Below are 16,696 nucleotides of genomic sequence, written 5' to 3' on the forward strand. Positions count from 1 at the left end.
GTTTGCGGGGAGGGACAAGCGCTAACAGCTTTGATTCGCCCTGCGAGACAAACAAGTCCCAGCGCCAAACGTAATTTGCATTCAAAATATTTTGTCTGCTGACGCTAATTGCATTTTCCTTAAATTAAGAGGGATCACATCTGGCGCGCCGCGGATCCTGCTCCCCAGCGGGCGCTGGGACCTCCGCAAGATGCTGCGAGATGCAGGCAGCGACGCAGGCAGCGACGCAGGCAGCAAGAGCGCTGCTGGCCGGGGTGGCCACGAGGGGCCGCGTCCCCCAGCCCACGGCAAAGTGCCCAGCAGACAAACGAGGGTTCTCCCCCTTGCTCCCCGTCTCCCCCCGACCCATCCCGACGCTGGGCAGGGAGCGTTCGCCCCGCGGCCGCTACTCACACGTCGCTCTGATGAGTGTATATTCGGTCGAACAGAGCCTCTGGGGCCATCCACTTCACCGGCAGGCGACCCTGGGACGCAAGAAAGCCCCACATCGGTCCGTGCTGCCAGGGATCGAGCCCTGCACGCCCGCGGCATTGCCAGCGCGGGTCGGGGCATCCCCGGCACGGAGAGCCCGGCTGCCCTCGCCTGCCCCCGCAAAGCCCCTCGCCCACCACTCACATTCGTCGTCTTCTTGTAGTAATCGATGTGGTGGATGTCGCGGGCCAGGCCGAAGTCAGCGATCTTCATCACGTTGTCCTCGGTCACCAGGACATTCCTGGCCGCCAGGTCCCTGTGGATGCACTGACCGAGCACGGGGCTGTCAGGGGGTCCCCGAAGCCCTGGATGGTTCCCCACGACGAAACGGGCTGGGAGGGAAGGGTGCAGCCTCCCCAAGCCCAGCTGCTGGGCTCCCCATCCCACCACCGCACCCCGGGAGCTCCTCACCTTCTTGGAGGCCAGGTACTCCATGCCCCGGGCCACCTGGTAGGCGCAGGAGACCAGGTCCTTGAAGGAGAGCTGCTCCTCGGGGACGCGGGTGGGGTTGTAGCAGTACTCCATGCCGGGGGGCCGCCGGGCTTGCAGGTACTCCCGCAGGTTGCCCTTGCTTGCGTACTCCACGATCACGTAGAGGGGACCTGCGGGGACGGCGGGATGAGCGGCCGGACCACGGAGCGGAGTCAGCCCCCTCCCGGCACGGGGAGAGAGGCCGGAGGGACAGCAGAGGGGACACCCCCCTCCCTGCTCGCGCCCCCTCACCGTCCTGCGTGCAGGCTCCCAGCAGGTTGATGATGTTCTTGTGCTTGCCGATCATCTTCATCATCTCCATCTCGGAGATGAGGTCGGACAAGTCCTTCTCCGTGGCGTCGGCTAAAGCGGTGGAGAAGGCAGCGGTCAGGGATGGGGGGACCAGGCTGGGTCCCCCACATGCTGCACACCCAGCCCCAGCCTGCGGCATCGTGCCGGGACCCCCCTGCTTCTCGCTGCCACTTACACTTGAGCATCTTCACCGCCACCTTGGTCACGCGGTTTGGCTTGTCCTTGTCGAGGCCAATGGCTTCTGCCAGCACCACCTGCCCGAAGCACCCCTCTCCCAGGGGCTTGCCCAGGATCAGCCTGGCGGGAGGAGACACCCTGAGGCGGGGGCCGGTGGCCATGGGGAGAAGCAGGTCGGTGGCCAGCGTCGGCAAATGGCATCGGCAGTGCCACCATCCTCACCCAGCTCCCACCCAGGCTGCTCTGGCAGCTCGTCCCCGCAGGGGATGGGACCTCACCTGTCCCGGGGCAGCTCCCAGCGCGGGTCCTCGGGGAGCTCGTACTCGGAGACGCCGGCCAGCATGGGGGTGCCGCTGGAGGAGAGCCGCGAGGGCCGGACCAGCATCACGCCCGAGTTCATGGAGGAGCTGGAGTCGGCCGACACCTGCAGCGGGGGCCGTGGGTTACCTTCTCGCAGCGCCGGGGGTCCCCGCCGGGAGGGAGATGCCACCGGGAGCCTTCGCGCCCCAACCCGCAGCCCCCTTCCCCTGCTGCCCCCCCAGGGCTGCCTGCAGGCTTCCACCTGGGACCTCTGCAGGCTTCCACCTTGGACCCGGACTAAATAATTTTTAATTAATTTCCAGCACGCCGATACCACAAAATATACAGCCTGGGAGTTCTCCAGTCTCCTCAGTGAGTAAAACACGCTCTTCTGCTCGAACACCGAATTGCTGTAAATCCTTCTGGTCCTCCTCATCACCCTCACCGAGCGGGGATGTGGGGGGGCTGTGCGGCCCCCCCTGCTCGCCGTGCTGCTGGACTGGTGTACAGCCCACGGACGGTCCTCACCCCGTGCCACGGACGGGCACAAGGATGGAGGGGGTGGCACGTGCAGCAGGGTGGGCTGGTCCCAGGTCTCCCCCCATCCATCCTCCTCCAGAACCTCCCCCCCAACCCGTGGGAAGGGCAGTTCCCCCAGGAGGGGCAGTAGGTGCAAACAAACCCCCTCTCTACTTTCTGTTACCTGTCTGCGCAGGGGGATGCTCTTGGCCAGCTTGTGCACGGCCAGCTGGCTGTTGAAGTCCGTCTTCTTGGTGGTGCTCTTCATCTTGTAGATGATGACGGTCACCACCATGCAGGAGATGAGGAAGGCCCCAGTGCAGTAAATGATGATCTCCAGGTAGAGGGGGGACGTCATCATGGCCGGGGTGTCTTCAATAGCTGGGTCGGCGTGAACAGGGCGTTAGCACCCGCCGGCCCGCCCGGGGCCGAGCAGCAGAGTGGTGCTGGGCGATCCCCGCCAGCTGCTCCCCGTGCTCAGCGGGGACACGCTCTGCATCGCCGGAGACCTCGGTGCAGCGCAGCGTGTGGCGGGGACTGGGGGGCTGCCTGCCCACCCCAGCGGGGAAAGAGTGCGGGCACCCCCGGGATCCTCGTCCCCGCGGCTGTGCAACGCATCCACTGCATCCGCAGGCACGTGCCGGGGCAGGATGGGGCACTGGGAAGGGGTCAACTGAGAAAGGCGTGAAGTGGGGGGGACAGTGCCCATGTCCCCCAGCCGGGGCCGTGTGGGACAGAGCAGAGGTCTCCTGTCGGGGCTGCGCTGGGGATGCATCACCCCGCAGGGACGGGGCATCATGGACACCCCCAGGACGGGTCCCCTCCCCAGCTGCTGTGTTCAGCCCACGCACGGAGCTACAAGTCCCTCGGGGTCCGGGGGTTACCCTGAGCATGGTGGGGGCCACCCAGCAGTGCCCGGGGCTGCGGGAGTCCAGGCGTTACTGGGAACGAGCGGGCAGAGCTCGGGGCGGAGCAGCCAGAAGCACCTCCAGCGGCAGCAACCTGCCATGGGACCCCCAGGCTGGCGGGGAGGGTCCCATCCCTGCCGTGCCGTGGGGCAGACCCCGCTTTGGTGGCCACCGGTGGCAGAGGAGGTGGCAGTGCCCTGAACAGCTCAGAGCAGCTGCAGCCATGTGGCACGCTCCAGTGTGGCCACAAACTGGTGAACCTGGCAGGGTGGGAGCTGCCATCGCTCCAACCTGCCCCAACCTGCCCCCCCCAAAGAGCGGAGCCTCAGAGACAGGTGCAAGAGGGAGTCGAGGTTCCTGTCCCACCTCCGAGCACACCCGGCTGACCAAGCAGCGGCTGATAACGGGGAAAAGTTTTTGGCTGGAAAGCGGCAACCATGCAGCGCCCCAAAAACTTCCCCGGTGGCTGTTATCAGGCGTTGGTCCGTGCGGCATTGATGCCCGAGGAGCGGCATCAATGGGGACAGGGGCAGAGTCCCCGGCAGCGCAGCAGAAGCGACACACAGCCCCAGCACGTGTCCTGTGCCGCAGGGCAAGGCCAGCCCCCCGTAGGCAGCGCTGCCAGCACCCCCGAGCCCCCCCTGCTGCTCCCTGCCCCCCTGCGTGGGCAGCGCTGGCCTTGCCCTACGGCACGGGACCGTCCTGCTCCAGCGGAGCAGCCCCTGGTTACGTTCCCCCGGGTATGCATCGCCTGGGGCAGGGAGAGAGCGGGGGGACAGACCCCAATCGGGGGGTGGAGGCAGGGGACGGACCCCAGTTGGGTGGCGGAGGGGAGCAGACAGCAGGGGGACACGTTCCCCATCCCGCTCCGGCTGCCGAGCAGCCCCGCCGCCCTCCCGCTGCACCGTACCCAGCTCTGCGGCGGGGGGACAGGGGCTGGGAAACGCTCTCTCCCGGACCGCAATGCATACGTTGGAAAGGAGGGAGGAAAGGGAGAGGAAGAGGAGTATATACCTTCGAGAACTGTCAACCATGCAGAGTGATGGGAGATCCCAATAGAATTACCCGCCAAACATGTATACTCCCCAGCATCCTCAAATGAGACATTCCTTAAGTGAAGGACTTCCATTTCTTTGTCTGTTGTGTTAACGCCAGCCGTCTAGAAGGAAAAATGGAAGCAAAAAACGGAGAAGCAAACGACATGAGATCTTCTGGGAAGAAGGCCAGAGAGGAGGGAGAGCCCAGTCTCATTTGCCAGACCCCCGGGGAGCAGACAGAGACCACGGCAGCCCTGCGAGAGACACCCTCGGGATGACCACTCATCCCGGCGGACCTAAGGAGATGCTGGTTAAAAACCCTTCACCAAACTGCGTGTCCTGCCCATCGGAACATGCTGGCAATGGGCCACATGGAGAAATGAACCTCGGGCAGAGCCGGCCGGCTGGCGTGCGCGATGCAGGGACGGAGACGGGAGGACGGAGACGGGAGGGCAGCGCAGACAGGGGACGCGGCACCGTGTCATCCCCAGCCAGGCACAGACGGGGCGCCCGGGCCGGGTGCGAGGGTGCGGGGCTGGCAGCACCCGGGTGGGAAGCACACAGGGGAAACACGGGGACACACACACACAGCGCAAAGCCTAGCCGGCCCCGCCGAGTATTTTTCCATGGCTTGTCGCACCAGAAACACAGCAGAAACAAGAGAGCCCAGAGTTTTGTTTTCCACCGCCGGGGACTGACGGTCCGAGGAAACACCCCGCCGGGCGTTCTTCCGATTACCTTTTGCCAGAGGTCTGGTGACAGTGAGCCACGCAGACTGGTTGGCCTCGCCAATATAATTGGAAACCTTACAAACATACTCCCCGCTCTCCGCCTCTGTCACATTATACAGGGTCAGCACCTCCGCATCAGAGCTATTAATCCCCGAGTGCTGGAACAGACCAACAACATGGAGTCACATTGACGCGCTCATGAACGGCAGCGCCCGGAGCGTCGGCACCGGCTCTGCCAGCCCAGGGGGGCTGCTCGACCCCCCCGTACCCGCTGCCGGGGGGCACAGGCAGGCAGTCATGGGGCTGTAATCCTGCTCCCCACTGCCACCCAGCCAAGGGCACGGCTAGGGACACGTCTGGGGATGGCTGCGCACCCCAGGGTTGGGGACACGGTTGGGGATGGCTGCGCACCCCGGGACTGGGGACACGGCTGGGGATGGCCGTGCACCCCAGGGACATGCTTGGGGATGGCTGTGCACCCCAGGGACATGCTTGGGGACGGCTGCACACCCCGGGATTGGGGACACAGCTGGGGATGGCTGTGCACCCTGGTGACACGGTTGGGGATGGCTGGGGACGGCTGTGCACCCCAGGGACATGGCTGGGGACGGCTGCACACCTCGGGATGGGGGGCATGGCTGGGGACGGCTGCACACCCCAGGGTTGGGGACACGGCTGGGGACAGCTGTGCACCCTGGGGACAGGGCGGGGGATGACGGTGCACCCCGGGAGTCCGCAGAGCGGCCGCTTTGCTCGCTGTGCGCAGGAGCGAGCTGCTCTTGCCGGGATGGAGCAGGGGCTGGGCTCCCCCCGTCCAGCGCCGCACTCGCCCCCCAGGCTCCCCCCAGCCCCACGGCGAGAGCCTGTAGGGCTGCAGAGGGACCATGCTGCCCCCCCTGCCCACCTCTCACCCCAGCTCCTCCGGGCACCCCGCTGACGGCTCTGGGGCTCCAGCCGGTGGTCCCCAGCCCCAAGCGGCTCCTCTCGCCTGCGGCCACCACCCCACACGGCTGCCCCGGCTCGGGACGGGCGAGCCTGCGGGGACACGGGCTGGGGCAGCCCGGCGTGCGGCTTTACCTTCAGGATCTGCACGTAGGGCAGGTTGTCGGGGCCGATCTTGCTGCCGTTCACCTCGATGTGCTTCAGCCACTGGATGTGGGGCTGGGGGTCGCTGTAGACCTTGCAGACAAACTCCACGTTGCTGCCCAGGGCCACCGTCTTGTTGGCAGGCAGCCCTGCCTGCAGGATGGGCCGGTGCGGGGACCGCTCTGCGGGACCCAGGGAGACGGGGCACCTTACGGCAGGGCTCGGGGTGCTCGGCCACCCCCCGACGGGGGAGCTCCTGCACCCTGCAGCCCCCCCTATGCACGGGGACCCCCAGCTGCGGTGGGCGCTGATGCACCCGGCAGAACCATGGTGCCCCCTTCCCCGGGGGACGGCCCCCGCCACGGGGCAAGAGCAGCCAGGAGGGGTTGGGGATGGGGACAGGTGACATGGCGGCGCGGGGATGGGGACAGCAGTACCTATTCGGCGGGGTCAGAGGTCAAACAAACCTAACGAGGGCCCCGGCCATTAACAAAGCGGCTGCCACTGTGGTGAGTCAGCATTAACAAACCCCTTTGTTCACCTCGCTGACTGTTCCCTTCAGTTTGCTCAGTGTAATCAAATTAAATCACATTTTTAATGGTTCATTTACTGGCATTTAGAGCAGCTCCACATGTGGAACTGCTCAGACCAGCCTTCCCAGCTGGGAATTATGGCTAATAAGGCGATTAGAAAAAGTTTCTGTCTGGTCTATGAAATTATTTCCACCACAATTAAAACCCCCCAGAACGGGCTGAGGTGAACCTTCTGCCCCGCGGACCCGATGCGCCGCAGAGGTGCTCGCCGGGGGTGGGGGGGGGCAGCCGCGGGGATGACAAGCCCGTCCCCATGAGCACTCCCCACCCCCATTTCGCAGGGCGCAGCACCCGTTTCTGCCAGGGGTGCGTGGGGAGGGTGGTCGGGGACCCCGGGTAAACCCCCCCAGCCCCACACTCCTCACCCACGACATCCAGCTGGTAGGTGTGGTTGATGCTCCCGTACTTGTTCTCCACGATGCAGGTGTAGTTGCCCTTATCGGACGGCACCACCGAGTCCATGATGATGCTCCAGGTCGCGTAGCGGACCTGGGGGCACAGGGAGGATGACAGACCCCGTTACGTGCGAGGCATTGGCGGGCTGGAGCGCACGAGCCCTCGCTCCCACTCACGTCAGAGCTCGGCCCCCACCGTACAGGCAGGACATAAATCTCCCTTTGAGGTCACCTTTCCCCTTTCCTACAGAGGGACCGTAATTGCTCCCAGCTGTCCCAGGACAGCCTCGCCACGGAGCCAACTGCGCCGAGAAGCAGATGTTGTGAGCCGAGCGTGATGGGCTCGCCCGGCGCAGGGACACCCCTCTCGGGCGGCCCCCAGCGTGCGCAGGGAACAGACCGGCATTGTTCCCCCGCAGCCCGGGAAGAGCCGCTGCCCCCCGGCTGGGACCTGTGGCCAGCCCCGCCGGCGAGAGGGCACCGTGCCGGGCAGGGCGCAGCCTGGGCGCTTCACACCGTGCCCCCGGGACACCCCCGTGGGTGCCGCTGACCAGGCACCATTCCTCTGGGATGGGTCCCGGTGTCCCGGCTGGGCTGTGAGCGCTCCCCAGGTCCCTCCCGGCTATGGGACACCGGGATGGCATTCCTATGCCCTGCCCCGCCGCCGGTTCTGGCTGCGGCTCCTCCTGGCGAGTCCTGCCCAAGCCCCGCTCCCTGCCAGGGCGGCTGCATTCCTCCCTCCCAGCTGGAAACTGCTTATTTCCACAGTCCTGCATTTCGGCCCCATTAGCTATCCAGGGCACCCTGCTGTCGCCGTCTGGGGAGCCGTGGCATTGCCAGCAGCCCCTCTCCTGCCCACGCGTGAGCCCGCGTCCCTCCCCGGGACATGCTACATGGAGCCGAGTGCCGTGACGTGGCCGCATTCCCGCTGGGTGTCCCTGGCACCCGGCTGGTTCGCGTGGCACGCGGGGCCACCGCTGGATCCCATTTGCGCAACGCGGCGCAGGACTCGGTGGCGAGCGAGCGCCCGAAGCCACGGCCCCGCAGCACCCGGCTGGGCCGGCCTGGGGGACCCACGCCGGGTGGGCGTCTCACCCACCCAGGGGTGCGAGGCTGCAGCCCCGCTCCACAAAACTACCTGAGAGACATGAAAAAAGGGGAGGGTGCCCCCCTGTAGGGTCACCCGGGGGTCCCCGGGCTGGAGCTGCCCCAGTGCCACAGCAGCCCTGGATGCTGAAGAAGCGCCGTCCACCCGCTCCTTTGGGGAGGGGAGAAGCTGGGGGGGTCCTGGCACGCTGGTCCCACCGCTGGGGCTCTTAAGCATCAGCAGCAGCACCCCCACTGTGAGACTGGAGCTTCGAGAGGGGGAAAGCCGAGCCCCCATCCCGCCCGGGGGGGCTCTGCAGCCTGGACCCGCTGTGGGTGCTGGGGGAGCAGCGCTGCAGCCCCCTGCCCAGCTCCGGGAGCAAACGTGGCCGCCCTGCACGGGCCAGGACCCCCTCCCTGACAAGCCGGTACCCCCGGGCTGCTGGCCCAGCTCCTGCCCACCAGCGCTGGGACACGGAGGGGCTCGTCCACCCCTGCAGCCCCAGGGCTGCCCAGCCACCCCCGGGAGCCCCCGGGGACGCCGAGACCCCCTCTCCCCGGCGGGGGGATTAGGCGAAGCCGGCAAAGGCAGGCTGCTTCGCCCGCCGCCCCCTCCCCCAGGGGTTGAGCCGGTGCAAACATGACCCAGAAGCAGGTCACTGCCGTAGGGCTATTTTGCAACAGGAATGTCAGAGGGGCCCATCTGCCCCCGCCGGGGGCTGCGCGGGCGGGGGGCTCGGTGCCTCTTAAGCTGCAGAGCCCCTTCCCGATCCTCCCCCTCCCCGGAGCGAGCCCTCCGGCCCCTGGAGGTGCGGCACAGCCTGGGACAGATGGAGCCCAGGGCAGCATCCGCGCAGGCAGGGCTGGGGGCTGCCCCCCTGCTGCCTCCCGTCCCGGCCCCCGTACCTTGTACCCCCCGATGCGGTGGTCGGGTTTGAACTCCTTGCCGTTCTTCAGCCAGCGCAGCGTGGGGTTGGGCGTCCCGCTGGACGGGCACTTGAATTTCACCGTTTTGGCGGCGGGGACGGCGTGGAGCTTCTTCTCCATCTTCTCGGGATAGGTCCAGTAGGGAGCGATGGCCTCTGGGGAGCAGAGCCGGGGGGGTATCAGCACCCCGGGGCTTCAGCCATGGGCGTTTCGCCCGTGGTTTGTCCCCGAGGATGCCCAGGGAAGCTGGAGAGGTGCCGGCAGCTGAGCCTGGCTCTGGCAGGGAGGGGAGCTCCCGGACACGGGGTGTTATGCAGGAGTCACGGCAGCCCTGCGGGACCCCTTCTTTGCGAGGTGCACAGACCGCCCCAGTGCGGCCATGCCGGCACCTCCCCTTGCTCCAGCCAGGCTCCTTTGCCCAGACCCGCTCCCCGCACCGAGGCCTCGCCATCGCCGGGTGCCCTGGGCTGGAGCAGGACCCCTGCCCATCCTCGCCCCTGCCCACCCTCGCCTGCCTTTCTCCGTCCCTGGGCAATGCTCACACGCATCTGCAGCCTCCCCACACCCCCCGCCAAAGGCCTGGGCGGCCCCAGAGACAAACCCAACGTACGGTTCGGCTTGGTGTTATCCGCCTCCTTCTCCTCCGAGGAGGAATCGTCTTCGTCGTCATCATCCTCCGCGGAGGGGAGCGCGTCTGCAAGAGACGAGACGGCCCGGCTGAATATCCGCGCGTGGACCCTTCCCTTCCCGAGGGGGACCAGGCGGGAACCGGAGCATCGCGGGCTGGTGGCGAGGGACTGTGCGCGGGGGGTGGCTGGGGCAGGGCAGCGTGGTGCACAGCGGGAGCTGCGGGGGTCCCGGCTGAACGCTGTGCGTGCCCATCGGCGCAGCCAGGGCTGACAGTGCCTGCCGTCCCAGTGCCCACAGCCCGTGGACGTCACGAAGCAATGTGTCCCCAGAGGTGACTTCAGGGCTCCATGCCGCGTGTCCAAGCACGGCTCCTCTCCCCGTGCCCGGTGCCACCAGCCCAGCTGGGGCGGCAGCCGAGACCCTGTGGGCACAGAAACGCCCCAAGCCTCGGTGGACACCTCCCGACCTCGAGCATTCCTTCTCCTCCAGCCTCACGCTCCGTCAACGCCAACACGGACCCGGCTCACGCCCAGTGTGTGCCCGCTGCTGCGGGCAGCCCCGCCGCCCCCCGGCCCCGTGCAGACAAACAGGCGACAACATCCAGCTGCTCCTCCCTGCACCGCAGCGGGAGGGACGTCACGGCACCGCGCCGGTACCTCCTCTGGCAGGTCGGAGGAGACCATCGCAGGTCTGTCCCCACCTCACTGAGCGGCCGGACAGACGCATGCGTGCGGGTAACACCAGGCGTGCAGAGACAGCCCGCTCCTTCCTCCGCAGCCCGGCCCGAGGGCTGCCCCTTCCCCGCTACGAACCTGAGACGTTCACGGAGAAGTAGGTGGTCTCGCTCCCCGAGGGGCTGTTGGTCATGCAGGCATAGAGCCCTGAGTCCTCGGGCACCGCGTCCCTGACCTCTACCTCCTCCCCGGTAATGCGCGTCCGGTTGTTCTCGGCCAGCTGGACGCCGTCGCGCACCCAGTTGATGCTCTGGACGTCATCCCTCAGCCGGCAGCGCAGCTGGAGGAGGTCACCGGGGTGGGCCGAGTAGGACTCCACTTCGATTTTGGCTTTGGGCAGAACTGGAGGAGTTAGGAGAGAGAAGAAGAAAAAAAAAAAGAAAAAAAAGAAGGAGAAAAGGAATAGAGACCAGAGGAAACCATGCTGCTGCTGCTGCTGCCGCCGCGGCTCTGTGTTAATGAGGCGACATGCGCTGCTGGGACGCTCCCGCGGTGGCACCGAGGACCGGCTGCCCCCGGGGCGGAGGGGAGGGGGGAGTCAGAGGCTGCGAGCACCCCAAGCAGCACCAAGCACTTCACCCCCGCGGCAGCACCCGCTCGGTGCCCGGGGAGTCCCAAAGCACCAACGCACCCCTCAGCCTCTTGCCAAGCACCGCTCGGCCCAGGGGGAGCGTCGAAACGGGGGAGAAATGGGCAATTTGAGACACCCCAGGCAGAGCTAGCTGGAGCGGCCGGATCCTACCCAAGCCAGGAGCATCCCGAATCCCTGCTCAGCTCTGCCACTGCGCAGATCCCCACCACCGCGAGCGGGCAGCCAGCGAAGCGGGCCAGGCTCCCCGTGCCTTGCCCCGGTTAGAGCGCGTCGGGGCAGGGGCAGGAAGGGCAGGGGGGGACGAGGGGCTGCGGCAGGAGAGCAGGCGGGGGAGCGAGGGGCTGCGAGCGCGGCAGCGCTGGGAAAGGTCAGCCCAGGGGAGCTCCGGCCAAACAGGTGCCGGTGGCGGCGTTCGCCATGGCAGCGCCCTGGGCAGGGAGAGCTGCAGCTGCTCCCCATGCGACATTTGTGTCCGCAGCACAAAGATCCTTTCTCTCCATCCCGCTGCTATGTGATCTTGTCTCTCCTGGCCCCGGCAGCGCAGACGCGGCTCCGTCCTCGAGTGCTGCCCTCCGTGGCGGTGCACGCGTGGCTCTCCCTGCGCTTGGGGCAGACGCCTGGATTTCAAACCATCTCTTCGCACTCCGCAGCCCAAGGCGGGGTTCAGGCTGCTGCAGCTCGGTGGGCGCTGAGGCTCCCTGTGACGGTGCGGAGCGGATGCAGCGTGAGCATCCTCCGGGGTACGAGCAGCACGGGCCGGCGTGCATGGCTCCGGGTCCGGGAGCAGCAGGGAGGGCACACGGTGCGGCGAACGCCGCTCCCGAGGGCCAGAGCCGCTCAACAGCATCCTGGAAGGAAGCACCGCGCTTCCAGCTCTCCTCCGGGCCGGCGGCAGGGCAGCTTCGGGCGGGCTGAGGGCAAACGCCGATGGTGCCAAAGCTCTCCAGGGTGCAACCACTCCATATCCGAGGGGTCCAGGTTGGGGGCTGGGAAATCCCACCAAACCCTGCGCGGGCGGCCCAGCAGAACCGGTCCAGAAACGTTCAAACTTCAGCTCTTCCACACCTTGAGGGCTGAACCCCTGTCACGGAGCGAGGTGGGCACGCAGCCCGCAGGCACCGCATGCCGGCCACGGGGCCAAGAGCGAAGCCACAGCTCTCCCTTGGGACCCAGGCGGCTCCCAGCGAGCCGCGTGGCAATTTGCAAAAGAGCAGCTAATTGCGAACGCCCACAGCATCGGAGCGCGCGTCGGAGAGGCTGTCTCACCGCAGCGCTAACACACGCCATCACCCTTGCCTCGGTGCCCACCGAGCCAGGCAAGTGTGTTCACCCTCCGAGCAGCCGCGGAGCAGCTCGTCCCGGGCACAGCCGCCACCAAAAGCCGGTGTGGGGTCCCTGCCTGCACCAGACCCCCTCGGACACCCCCCGAGCGGCCCAGCGCAGGCGGAGAGCGCAGGCGGGCAGCGGGCACCGCTCCTCCCGGGACACACCAGCAGCCAGCAATGAAACTCGCCAAAAACCAGCTCTTCAGAAACCCTCCTTTAGCACAGCGTGGTCTGCACCGCGCTTTCTGGCCGCTCTTCTTTTCCTCCGACCGATGAGAAGCTTCATGGGAAAAACACCTAGGAGCAGCTCCAGAGTTTCTCCTTTTCCCTTTGCTTGAAGGAAAACAGCGCTGGGGAGGAATTCACTTTCCTCATCCGCTGGAAGACCAAAAGCCAGGGCTCCAGATCCAGCAGCAGGAGGTTCCAAAGCGTTTGCACGCGGAATATGAAGAGCGGTGGGAGTCCCTTAGGTGGCAGGGTAAGGGTCTTGCTTTTCCAATCCTGTTTTCCCTGTTTTTCTCTCGCAGGACGGGCACTTCTCCGATTTGTGTTTCAAGGGATTAGTCACAGGCATCTTCCAGCGCACACAGCGCAGCAGCCGCGTCCCGTCCCGTCGCTGTGTGTGTGACCACCACGGCACTCGGTGACACAACGTCCTCCTGCCCGTCCCGATTCCCTTCTCACGCAGAGCAAGGTCAGCGCGCGACAAACAGCCACGAAAACCCCAACCAACAGGAGCCGCGGAGCCGCAGCCGTATCTGCCCTTATCTCGCTGCGTCCGTATCCCCGGCGCTCGGCTCTGCCCCCCTCCCCACGCACGAACAAACACTCCTTATCCAACAGAACGACCGGCAGAAGGCGGCTGGAGCTGCTGAGGACACCCACTGCCCACAAACGTCCCCTGATGCCCCCCACTGCCTGTCCCAGGCCACCCGCACGCCGGCACACGAAGAGCCACGCGCAGGTCCAGGGTCTGGCGTCCTGCGGCCGTGGTGGGCACTGCTGGACCTGTGGGGTCCCACCACACCACAGGTGAACCGATGCTGGGCCAGCGCAGGGTCAGTTCTAGCCAGAAAGACACCACTGTGGTCCAAGAGCTCGTACAGGTCACCTCCTCGCTGAGCCTGCCCGAGGGACCACCGTGGAAAGGCCACCTGCCCATGAACTTGCCCGGAAAGGTCTGGAGGACCGTGCTGGCGGAGGGAAGGAAGCTCCTGCCATCCTCGCGCTTGGCAAACATCCCTCAGCCGGAGCTGCAGACTGGGGAGGAGGCGGCCTGGGGGCAGAGGAGGAATTCGGATGGATGGAAATCTTGGAGCCACCCCCAGTCCACCGCTGGGGCTCGGGGAAGCAGCATCCCTTCCCACGGGCACAGCATTGCGGGGGTCCCTGGGCAAGTGCCACCGCTCCTTCAGGGCACCCTTCGCTCACGCCCCGGCTGGGAGCAGGGCTGGGCCAGCGCGGGCTTGGCCGGTGGTGCTGCGGGGTGGCCATGGCAGGCAGATGGCACCGTGGGCACCGGGGCAGCCCAGCTCCCACCACAGCTGATGGATGCACAGGATTCCCCTCGGAAATGCTGCCGCTCCGTAAACCCAGGGATGGCAGCAGGTGCTCCCAGGGCAGCGTGGTCCCAGCTGCCCCTCGCCACGGAGCAGCCGGCAGCACGAGGCGCGTTACCAGTGTGTCCTCCGCCTATGTTAATTAGTGCCAGCCCGCTCCATCCCGGGGCTCCATCAGCCCGAAACGTCTCTTTTCATAGGTTCTGCTTGTCCGTAACCTAAACCAGGCTCCAGGTGCAGCCCCTCTGCAGAGCCGCCAGCCCGGGGGCTGCTGCCACCGGGGCACGAGCGAGCCCCGAGCCGGCCACCTCCGCTGAGGTTTAATCAGCCAGACAAACGCTTGGCTCTCCTCCGCGGGCCCGTGCCTGCCCGGCGAGGCTCCGCAGGCTCCCAGCATCGCACCAAGGCGGCTGGGCAGTGCCTGGGGCGGGGGGATTCCCATCCCCAGCCCGGCTGCAGGGGCGCTCACGGCATCTTTGAGCAAAACGGGGCGACGGCGAGGAGGAGGGCGAACAAAATACCAGCAGCGCCCGCTGCTCGCCTGCCTGGAGAAAGCACAATAGGCACGTTAGATCTGGCACATCTAAACTATCTCCTGTTCCCTTTTTAACTTAAACTCTCCAGCTTCCCGGTGGGGACAGGAGCCCGCAGGCACCCCCGAGGTCCCCGGTGAGGGGCAGCCCCAGCCTCGGCCGATGGCGCCTGCGCTTCCAAACGAGCCCGAAAAGTAGCTGCACGCTCCAGCGGCCAGCGCAGCCCGCCGGGGTTTTATTGCTTTATTCCAGCTTTGAAATGGAACCGAAAGCGGAGCCGAGGCTGGCGAGCGCCGGCCAGATGGAGAGTGTCACCAAGTGCATATAACTGTCACCCGCTCCCCCGGGGCCGGCCCCACCGGGGATGGCGGGGGGACGGGGACACGGGGCAGCTGCCCTGGGGAGGGCAGCGGCACAGATTAACCTCGTCCCCCTGTCCCTGTCCCCAGCAGAGCATCCCGGCGTGCGGCCCCCCGAGCGCGGGAGCCGCGGGCTGTGCCGGCCACGGTGGTGGCAATAAAGCGGCCAACAAAGCGGCGCGGGGACAATGCGGGCGGGGGGCGCGGGGCCGGGGGCGCTGGTTGCCCTGGAGACCCCAGCGGGGCTTTCCGAAGGTATTTCCTGAAGAAAAAGCACACACATGCCCGGCAGCCCCGCTAATCCCAACAGGAAGCGCTTACCGGGACGCGGGGATTGGCTTCTTTCTTATTTAAAAAGCTCCTCGCCCTGCTGACCCCCCCCCCGCCCCCCAACCCGGGCTGCACCGGGGGGTGACCCCAGGGGGTCCCCCCAGCAGAATCCCTGCATCCCGGCTGCTCCTGGGGCAATGAGCATCCCTGGCTCCCCTTCCCCGGGGAAAGGCTGCAGCAGGGAAATGCCAGCAGGCAAGGACTGGGGGCTCGGGGGCACCCCGGCTCTTCCCTGGGGGGCTCAAGGCTCCCATGGCTCTTCCCTGGGGGTGGCTCAAGGCACCCCTGGCTGGGCTCAAGGCTCCCATGGCTCCTCCTTGGGGGGCTCAAGGCACCCATGGCTCTTCCCTGGGGGGCTCAAGGCACCCATGGCTCTTCCCTGGGGGGGCTCAAGGCACCCATGGCTCTTCCCTGGGGGGGCTCAAGGCACCCATGGCTCTTCCCTGGGGGGGCTCAAGGCACCCATGGCTCTTCCCTGGGGGGGCTCAAGGCACCCATGGCTCTTCCCTGGGGGGGCTCAAGGCACCCATGGCTCTTCCCTGGGGGGGCTCAAGGCACCCATGGCTCTTCCTGACCAAGCCAGCCCGGGGGGCGCTGGGCTTCTCTGCACCCTCCAGTCCCTGGATGCTTCCCCCGGCAGGGAGAGGGGGATTTCTGCCCTGCCCCGGGCACTCCCGCTCCCCCCAGCCCCTGCGTGTCAACCGCAGCAGCATTTAATTAACAGGCGTGCGGGTGGTTTGCAAAGCTGTCAGAATAAATCCACCCCTTTCCCCCCGGGACACCCCCGGCCACGCTGGCAGCTCTGCAGCGGAGCGGAGCCCTCGGGGCACAGGCACTCACCCATGGGCTCCAGGGGACGGCCGGGGGGGGGGTCCTGCCCATGCCAGGGGGCACAAGCGAACACCCCAATCCGCACAGGCGCCTATGGCTTTGAGCAATAACCGTTGGCTCGGCGGCTTCGTCTCCCCACATCTCTCCTGAGCAGCCCTGCGCTGTTGCACATGGCGGGGGGCTCAGCAGCCAGCCAGCCCCCCGACACAGGGACACCCCCCGGCACCCTCTGGCCTGGTTCCGCTCACCGTGGGGCAGCCCGGGCTGCGGCAGGGCGCCGCTGCTGCGCCCAAAGACTCATATTTCTTTTTTTCCTCCTCAATTAAGGGCCGGAGTGACAGCGTGCGAGTGGGAAGGCGGGAGGAGGGAACAATGCCCGCTCAACAGCTGGGGAGGGGACGGCCGCCGCGCCATGCCCCAGAGGACACGGCGGTGCCCCGGGGACGAGCGGCTGCAGCGACTGGGTCTGGGGGAGCGGGGGGCTCGGGGGTGCGGGTGGGGGCTGCTGGGCCCCCCCGAGCCCCGGTACCGACCCTGGGCTGTTGCCATCAATGGCAAACATGCAGGAGGCTCCATGGGGATCTCGTAGGGCTCCAGGGGGGAATGGGCTACTCCAAACCCCATCCCCTGGGGATCCCCGGGGCAAGGGGCGGGGAGACACCCAGAGCTGCAGAAACAAGGGGGGGGGGGGTGGCTGGAGAACAGGGAAACGGGGAGCGGGACACAGACCGAGGGCCAGCAGGCCACCCGGGGAGCAGCGGGGACAAGCCAAGGACCCTCGCTGTGCCAC

The 16,696-nt window shown here is 66.8% G+C and overlaps 1 protein-coding gene across 5 annotated transcripts in view; it reads right to left on the minus strand.

Moving 5' to 3' along the window:
- The window catches only part of FGFR1 (fibroblast growth factor receptor 1), a 29,705-nt gene that overhangs the window by 2,678 nt on the left and 10,331 nt on the right, over nt 1-16,696 (minus strand). For 2 of the 5 annotated variants that reach the window (XM_074563903.1, XM_074563904.1), the window contains exons 3-15: nt 10,456-10,719; nt 9,624-9,707; nt 8,993-9,168; nt 6,971-7,094; nt 6,004-6,194; nt 4,173-4,317; nt 2,428-2,631; nt 1,710-1,854; nt 1,430-1,551; nt 1,195-1,305; nt 883-1,073; nt 616-738; nt 394-464 (exon numbers count right to left, since the gene is read on the minus strand). In XM_074563903.1, the coding sequence (XP_074420004.1) occupies nt 394-464; nt 616-738; nt 883-1,073; nt 1,195-1,305; nt 1,430-1,551; nt 1,710-1,854; nt 2,428-2,631; nt 4,173-4,317; nt 6,004-6,194; nt 6,971-7,094; nt 8,993-9,168; nt 9,624-9,707; nt 10,456-10,719 (1,951 nt within the window). Of the gene's footprint in view, nt 1-393; nt 465-615; nt 739-882; nt 1,074-1,194; nt 1,306-1,429; nt 1,552-1,709; nt 1,856-2,427; nt 2,632-4,172; nt 4,318-6,003; nt 6,195-6,970; nt 7,095-8,992; nt 9,169-9,623; nt 9,708-10,455; nt 10,720-16,696 lie in introns of all 5 variants that reach the window. The other 3 variants (XM_074563905.1, XM_074563907.1, XM_074563906.1) reach the window with 3 other exon arrangements.

Source organism: Larus michahellis, chromosome 20 (assembly GCF_964199755.1).
Source record: "Larus michahellis chromosome 20, bLarMic1.1, whole genome shotgun sequence".
In the NCBI taxonomy this organism is placed as follows: domain Eukaryota; kingdom Metazoa; phylum Chordata; class Aves; order Charadriiformes; family Laridae; genus Larus; species Larus michahellis.